At 41.3% G+C, this 8,366-nt stretch overlaps 1 protein-coding gene across 1 annotated transcript; it reads right to left on the bottom strand.

Annotated features, from left to right (window-relative positions):
• Nucleotides 1-203: 203 nt before the first annotated feature.
• LOC147429384 (uncharacterized) lies at nt 204-2,465 on the bottom strand. The gene is made up of 3 exons (XM_086495370.1): nt 1,612-2,465; nt 759-1,478; nt 204-642 (listed from the first exon to the last, which is right to left on the bottom strand). Exons 1-3 carry the CDS (start codon nt 1,723-1,725, stop codon nt 541-543), a joined length of 936 nt encoding a protein of 311 aa, XP_086351496.1. The 5' UTR covers nt 1,726-2,465; the 3' UTR covers nt 204-540.
• Between the last annotated feature and the right edge of the window lie 5,901 nt (nt 2,466-8,366).

Here is an 8,366-nt window from a genome sequence, read left to right as displayed (position 1 = left end):
TTCCTCACAATGGTATTCTAGTCCAAATGGTGTTTAAGAATATGATTCCAACTTTGGTTAGGATTAATTACATAACTAACAAAAGCGCACACGCACACACACAACAGATCATAACATCATAACTACAGTAAGCATATGATGTAAAAAAGACATTTGCTAGGGGAAGATATGAGGATTTTTAGTTGACATGTGATAGAGCAAGAAAATGTGTGTTTTTCATTGGGCACGAGAAACACAACGGATATAGTGATCTATTAATATGAGTCAATTGCAAAGACAAGTCAACTCGGATAAAAAAAATGGGGCGACATGTATAGCAACGCCACCAGCACGAGAGACGTCAACCTACATACCTAGCTACAGGACAATATTCAGCTTCGATTACACTTGCAGAGGGTCTTCTGATCCTCTAGTTCTCATCTTCATTCTGCAATTGCCATCATCACTGTCCTACATTCACCCCTCTAAGAAATGGCTTCCGGTAGAGGTTGCGGTCATTGTTTGTCGCTAGGCTCAGCTGATTTTGCCATTTCCTTACTGTCATTCATGCAGACCGATGTATTCATTCGAATGCTTGGTGGAGAAAGATCGGTTATGGTGCAAAAGTGGCATGCTTTTGTATGAGCTTTGCATCCCATTACCCTGCATAACATGAGCAAATCATGTGTCTCAATTAAGGCAGCTGCTCACCTTGCAGATCAGGTTGTGATGATGGTAAAGATTTAGACACATCCAGGCGGGTATATAGGAATGGGTACCTTTGGGATGTCCACTGCATCGATCTGCGGCGGAGGACGCTCCCACTTTGGCAGTGGACCTGCTAGAAGTAGAGTTTCGAGTAATGGCCCTGCTTCAATCACGGCTTCTAGAAGCTTGCCCTTCTCTGGCAAGGCTCCCAACATGACTTCCATCAAGCCCGATGATCCCGGAGATGGCACCACATCATTTGACTTATGTGATTCATTCATAGTCTTAGCAGGCATAGGCAAAGCTTCAAATCTAGCTATGGGAAAGCTCTGAATATTTGAGAAAGGGTTATGTGGTGGATTGTGAGGTTTACAGTAAAATGAGTCGGTCGTTGCCTCCTCAGATGGCTTTGTATTGAAGGCATTGCTTTCGACAGATAGATGGGGAAGCTCAGTGTCCTCCATGGTTATGCACGACAAGGGTGACTCGTGGTCCAGTATAACGCCATCGACCAATATATTACTGGCTTGGAGTTGCTCCGCAGCTTGATGAGAAAATGGTTGATTGCTCTGTTGGTGGGAGAGTTGGAGGAGCATTTTTTCTAGCTTCTTGCATTCGAGGCGGGCTTGGTCTCTCTCCTTCCTGGTAGATTCCAACAGAGTTTGCATCCGCAGGAGCGTCAGGTTGCTTTGCTCGCTCTGCACTTGTGTGACATGGAGGGTGCTTTGAAGCTCGGAGGAGTTGTAGACAAGCTGGCGTTGTAGCTCCTCCTCCTCTATAACATCTGTAGGCTGCATTGTGGAACGTAGGGTCATATTTAGGCCAATAAATTTCTTAAAAAATGACATAACTTTAATTAATCTGCATGGCTATGAAGTATGACAATTAACTGATTAAGGGTGAAGGGATTGATTAGCGGTATACCCGTGCAGGTGTTGGCCAAGCAGCAGGTATATGTAGCAGCTGTAGATCATCAGGTAGAATTGGAGAGGTCATGTCCATCAGAAAGATGGATGCTAAAGAGCAGTCCATATTCATAATTACTTGATGCTGTTCCAAGATTTATATTTATTCTTCTGCCACCTTGCAGAGTTGAAATTTGATAGCACAACAATATTAACGCGACCCGCAAATCTGAGACACGATATTTAGTATCATGCATGCATGAATTAACGGCTCTGCACTGCACTGCACTTGCATTTGCATTGATGACTGATGTGCTCAAGCTTATTTCAAATGTTCAGCTCGTATAAATCATACAATTACGAGCTTCACGCAATGCACAGAAATTGATCGCCTACTTGCTCGAAATCATGCTCATGAGCAGGGACGTTAATGCTGTGATCCGAGCTGTGGCCCTCTCTCTCTCTCTCTCTCTACACACACACACAGTCGGCAGCTAGCCAAGAACGCCAAGAACGCAAATGCGCAGCAGCACAAGTGCTATCTCATGAGGCATGAGCTAGCTGTGCGAGACCGTATGATGTGTGCTACGATGATGGACGGCATTGGGCAGTACTTAAAGAGTGGGAATCGGAAGCGGAAGCCAATAGGAAGCGGCCAACTTAGTGCGCCGCAGTGTGTGAGGGGTGTGCGACGCCGTGTGTGTGTGTGTGTGTGTGTGTGAGAGAGAGAGAGAGAGAGAGAGAGAGAGAGAGAGACTCGCACAGCGCGGATCTTGAGAAATCTGAGCCCAAGATGGAAAGAAAGGCCTGGCTAGCGCCTTTGAAGAGGCCAATGGTCGGGGCCCCCCCTGGACCACTAGTAGGCTAATGTGTTTTCTGTCTCACGTGCTACTTTTACGCCTAGAACTTCCATTCGTAAAGGCTCTCGCAGCTCGCTCGCTCTCTATTCTATTGGGAGTTGGCAAACTACACCGAGTTTCACCTACTTTACCGCTAGGTTAGTTCACCCTCACAGGTATGCGTTTTGTTTTTTGGGGAAGAGAGGATTGTTGCACCTTCAGGGGTTTAGGAACTTGTGTATTAGGAGCTTGGTGGATTCACCGAAGTTGTGCCTCCAGATTCACCCAGGTCGCCTCCCATGTCTTCATCTCAGTCCACCCATGTAACTAGAAAACAAAACATGACGTTGCCTTTCTTCTTTGGTTTGATTTTGGTTGGCGCCATGTGGAGCGTTATTTGCCTTCTTGGGGAGAGTGGGCTTCACCTCTTCCTAGTAGGGGGCTCCTTGAGCTTGGTGATTGCCTATTGCACGTTATCCCTAGCTAGAGCATGATGACTTAGAAGGGGGAGAACGTCTTTGCTAGGACAATCTGGTGGGGGATTTACTAGTAGTACTAGGGAGACATCACCTATGTGTGCCAAAATGGCCTTATTTGCCCCTATATATATATGCAGGACTCTCCTTTGTAAATCTTCTACCTTACAAAATACCCCTTTGTTACACTCATGTGATACCATACAGCAACCCTTGGTGAATACCCACGGGAAAATCTTTAGTCAAATTGCCTTGACAACCACACTGAAAACAAGCATTCAATAGATATTTGTGGCTTACTAGTTGTAAAACCAGATTACATCGACTTTGGAGAGGTCAAGCTTCATTACTACGTGTGGGTGCGAATGATGACACCCTAATTGGTACCCAAGGCACCATCCCGACAGTTTACCTCCCATTTCTTCTCCTCAAGAAAAAATAGAAAAACTATGAAACAAGGGTGATGGTGGCAATTGGCTACTCCTTCAGACCCTGTCCCCACTTGAAGCCTTTAAGCATCATATCAAGCATACATGGCTCCGAAAGATGTCAATGTATCACTACAAGGAGTCTTTATTTACAACTAGCGACAAAAATCTTGACGTAGTTGAATGCACATTTTCAATGCATCTGGTGTCACTATCATTGTCAGAAGCAACCTTGTAATCAAGCCATCAATATTATTATTTCTATGTGCGCTAATATTATCGATGCTAGAGAGCCATAAATACCAATGCTAATATCGATGATTCTTACAAAAAAAAATGGTGGCTAGCTTTACCACCCCATCAACACGATCCATGCCTTGCTAAATGTACCAAATACAACTGGCCTATGCTTCACAATCAGACAGTCACAAAGCAGAACTTAAAGGGATAGAGATCAGCATTAAGAACTAGTAGTAACCTATTTAGTTAATTGTGCACAAGCTTGAGTAGCCATAGCTATGGAGACTTGTGTGTGTGTGTGTGTGTGGGGGGGGGGGGGGGGGACAGAGAGAGAGAGAGAGAGAGAGAGAGAGAGAGAGAGAGAGAGAAGGTGATGAGCCTTGACAAGAGCATGGAGACCTTCCTTTTGATTGAGGATTGCATGGGGCTTCATCATCCAGGAAGAATAAGTACACCTACTCTCTTCAGTGAAGTCGTGCAGACAAAAAGCTTTTGTAGTCCTCAAATCAAAAAACTCTGAACATGAAAGTTGTTTATCTTGCCGTTTCCAAAAAAATTGCCGACCCTCTTTTTTAGAAATTCTTTTTTTTAGTTATTCTAAAAATATTCACGCTAGGTCCTTCAGAGGCAGTTTTCTATTTTTAGAACTACTCCGTTTATCTTCTCTTTTGCATGGGAGGGTTGTGGACCACATCCCTTATCTTCACATAGCTTTAGGTTGGCATGTGTGGACAATAACACCTCGGCTCCCATTCCCACCTTTTGGTTAGCCATACTATGCACTTTTGGAGGCTTTCAGGATCTATTTTGAACTCTTTTGGACTGGCAAATATCTCATTTCATCCCATAAAATCCCGGTTGAATCCTTATCAAATTTTGATGGCACTTTTGAAAACTGCATTCAAATTTTGGAACTTTTTTGTTCACAAACATATATTCCTCTGTCCATTGTACCTAATTGGCCCTTCCACTATTTTTTATTTTCTCTCACTAGAATAGCCAATTTTAGGGAGAGAAAATGCATCTAAGTAAATCAAAAATGAAATTTGGTGACATTACCCCACCCTTGAAATCATAGTCATCCTCTACTATGTTTTTATTCAAAAGAGGTATCTTCGTCCATTGGCTTTTTGCTCAAGATCCACTTTTAGGCTTTAGCACATTAGATAAAGTAGATGACCAATCTACTTGGCACTTGGGAAAAATCTCCCACAAGTATGTCTACCCAGTTAGCACTAGCACCTTTCATAGTAGATTGTAGGTCTACTCAGTACTCAGGAGAAACTCTACGGCGAGTGTGCAACAGTTGGTATGCATACACATTAACATTAATCATTATTGAAGAACTTGAAACAACAGAGTTCAAATGAGAGAATCATGTTCTTCTTCATTGAATTTATGGCTTTGTATGAAATTCATTGTAGGTGTCTACAAGTGACATATTATGGCTCTTGCATCCATTTAACATCTTCAAAAGGGTAGTTTATAAATTTAATAAGATACTTACGTAGTAGCTTATCATTGTGTAGAACCTTGTCTTCATGTGGCGAATGATATGCTCGAGTTGCAATATCTCTTCATTCCTTAGCATATCATAATAGCATAATCATGATGATGAAGAAGATGGCAAGCTTAAGCATTGAAGCATGGCTCTTGGTTGGATTTGCATTCCATATCCAAGAGTGTTGGTGTAGGCTCTCAACTACAGCAAGCTTGAAGAAGGAGATGGAGCTCTTGCACTTTTCGAAGCATGTGAGTGTGTGTGAGAGAGATTATTCCCCCCAAGCACATCCCCAGCTTGCTTTGGTCGACCCCCCCTTATAGCTCATGCTAGCCAATCACATGCATAGTGTATATCAAGCAACCATGCTAGCCTTGGGAAAAGTGTCCCCTTTCCCCTTTGAGAGAAAGGACTTAATAAATGCATAAATAATTAATTTAATTAGCTAAATTATCATTGGACCCCCTGAGAGGCCAACCAATATGCTTTAGGCACACCATGAGGACAACATGGATAGGAACTTGACATGTGTCCTTGTTGCTTCTTGAATCTTTAGACTAGGTTTACTTTGTGTGAGGGTGTGTGTGTTCTCTCTCATGATCCTACAATGAGGGCTCGCACCCCCTTGAGTAGGGATCTAGTTTGACTTTTTGAAACACCTTAACCCTCAAGCACCTTAGTCATGGAGCAACTTAGCACCTTAGTCATTAAGCACCTCAAGCACCTTAGTCAGCAAGCAAGCACGACAAGCACCTCAAGCTTGGGTTGGGTTCCCACCTCAAGCACAACCCTAGCTTGCCTAAGGCCTTAAGGACTTTTAACACTAACCTTTGGAGGTCTTTAATGAAGCTAACCCTAAGGTATTTAAGCCCCATTAGCTAGCCTTGCTCTTTGACATACCATCTCTCATTTGGACCCCTTTAACCTTGGCCCCGTATTGAGATAGATCCATAAGCACATATCTATATTCTAACCCTTGTTCTCGTTTATTCTCCCACATTAAATGATCAGTTTAATATGAGAAAATCATTTGGGTTGGTTAGATATTAGATTTTATGTGACAGGTTCGATCATTGTGAGAGACTATCGACATAGCATTGCATCAAGTTCTACAAGAGAGTGCATCGGCTACTACTGATTGTGCTTGCTAAGAATCTGAGCAGTGTGAAAGTGAATTTGCAACAAAAATAACTCCCACCATATTTGTTTGCTAGAAAGCTTGGTTTGTGTCATGAAGTACTTAAGAATCTGTTGATCCATTTGAATCATGAAATTAAGGCGTCCCAAGCAAGTAATGCTTCCATTTATCAAAGGCATGTAAGAACTAGAAGCTCTTTTTCATCATAGTGCAATCGGAGACTCTCATATGCTGTGGCATGCCCTTGTTGAAGTATTACCACTCATAGGAAATCACCACTAGCATCACAATAGACCTCAAATGGATTTTGAGAGGTTTGTTAGCATTAAGATAGGCTGAGATGTGAGTTTCTCTTTAAGCGTAGTGAAAGCTTTTCTCTCCTTTTAGTCCATACATACTTGATTTTCTTCTTGGTTGAATCATGTAATGGTCCCTCTATGGCATAGAATTTTAAAATGAATCTTCTATAGTATGAGCTCATTCCAATAAATGTTCATAACTCAAGTAGATTCTTTGGTTTAGGCCATTCATTTATCATCTCAAGCTTTTGTGGATCCATACGGATACCATCCTTTGAGGTAATGTGACGTAAATATTGAATCTCTTATAAGAAGACTTCACTCTTTTTAAGATTAATCAATATCGTATTTTCTTAAAATTCTTGAAAGAGTGCTTTGAGATTCTCTTTATGTTCTTCTAAGGACTTCAAGTAGACTATGATACCATCAAAGAATACTCTCATCTAAGCCCTATGTACACAAAAAATTATTTCCATCATTTGATTGAAGGTGGTTGGAGCATCTATCAACCCAAAAGGCATGACAAGATATTTGTACAAGCCAAACATAGTTCTAAATGATGTCTTGTGAATATCTTCTGGTAAAATTTGTATTTGACGACAGCCACTTTTATGGTCTATTCTATGAAAGAAGGTAGATCCTTGCAGCTTATGCAACAAATCCTCAATCCTTGGGACCCAAAATCTATTCTTTGTTGTCATCTTGTTTAATGCATAGCTACTTTTATGGTCTATTCTACAGAAGTAGGTAGACCCTTGCAGCTTATCCAGCAAATCCTCAATCCTTGGGATTGGAAATCTATTCTTTATTGTCATCTTGTTTAGTGCACAATAGTCTACACACATTTTGTATGTACCATTTTTTTGTACACTAATAAGACAAGAGAATAGAATGGTGAAGAGCTAGGTCTTACCATTCCTTTTTGTAAAAGGTCATTGACTTGTGACATAATCTCCTCTTGTTGAGCTGGTGAGACTCAATAAGGAGGCTTGTTAGGAAAGGAGCTTCCTAGTATAAGCTCAATCATGTGATCATCATTTCCCCTTCTAGGAGGTAACTCTCCTTGGATGTCATCGACAAAGAGAACATCATGTTCATTTAGATACGAATAGAAATTGATTAATTCTACTTTTAATGAACCATTAGCAGAGACAACATTATTTATAGGAACATCCTTGACAAATATCATATAAGCAAAAATAGAACTCTTCATTGATTTGTCAAAGAAGCCATGAGATACAATGGGGATGGTGTGCCCCTTCTCATTGACTCTCAAAGTGATGTCTCTACCCTTTGTGTTGAAATACTACAGATCTCTCGAGAAACTTGATGAAAGTAGCCATACGGTCGAACCATGGTGCTCCAAGCAACATATCCTCATTCTTGAGTGGAGAGATAAGAAGTTCCTCTTTGTCCACATAACCTTGCACATTAAGCCTTATCTTTCCAATCAAATTTGTGACAAGAGTCTATGGGTCCTTCAATAGCATATGTTCTTCCTTTGCTTAATGATGACCCCAATGTTATTCAGATGACCTTGACGATGACAGAGATCTAGATGGCTTTTTCTTTTTTCACTTCTTTTCACGCTTCTTCTCACTCTCCTTAGAAGAGTGATGAGAAGAACAAAAACTTGAAAATATCCTCCCAAAAGGAGGTGATACTGAGCGAGTTCTTTGACATCTCTTAGGGTATATAGTTGCATTAGACGACACAAAACTATCTTCCTCATTTGCAAGAGATTTCTCTCTTCTATTGTAACATTTAATGGCCTAGTAACTTGTGTGTAGCGTAAAATAGCATGAACATAGTGAGCATTTCATTAGCATAGATTCCTAATGAGAATAACAAGA

Source organism: Adiantum capillus-veneris, chromosome 22, assembly GCF_014529385.1.
Source record: "Adiantum capillus-veneris isolate H3 chromosome 22, ASM1452938v2, whole genome shotgun sequence".
Classification (NCBI taxonomy): domain Eukaryota; kingdom Viridiplantae; phylum Streptophyta; class Polypodiopsida; order Polypodiales; family Pteridaceae; genus Adiantum; species Adiantum capillus-veneris.
The sequence above is the reverse complement of the archived record's forward strand: the minus strand, read 5'-3'. Positions and strand labels throughout refer to the sequence as shown.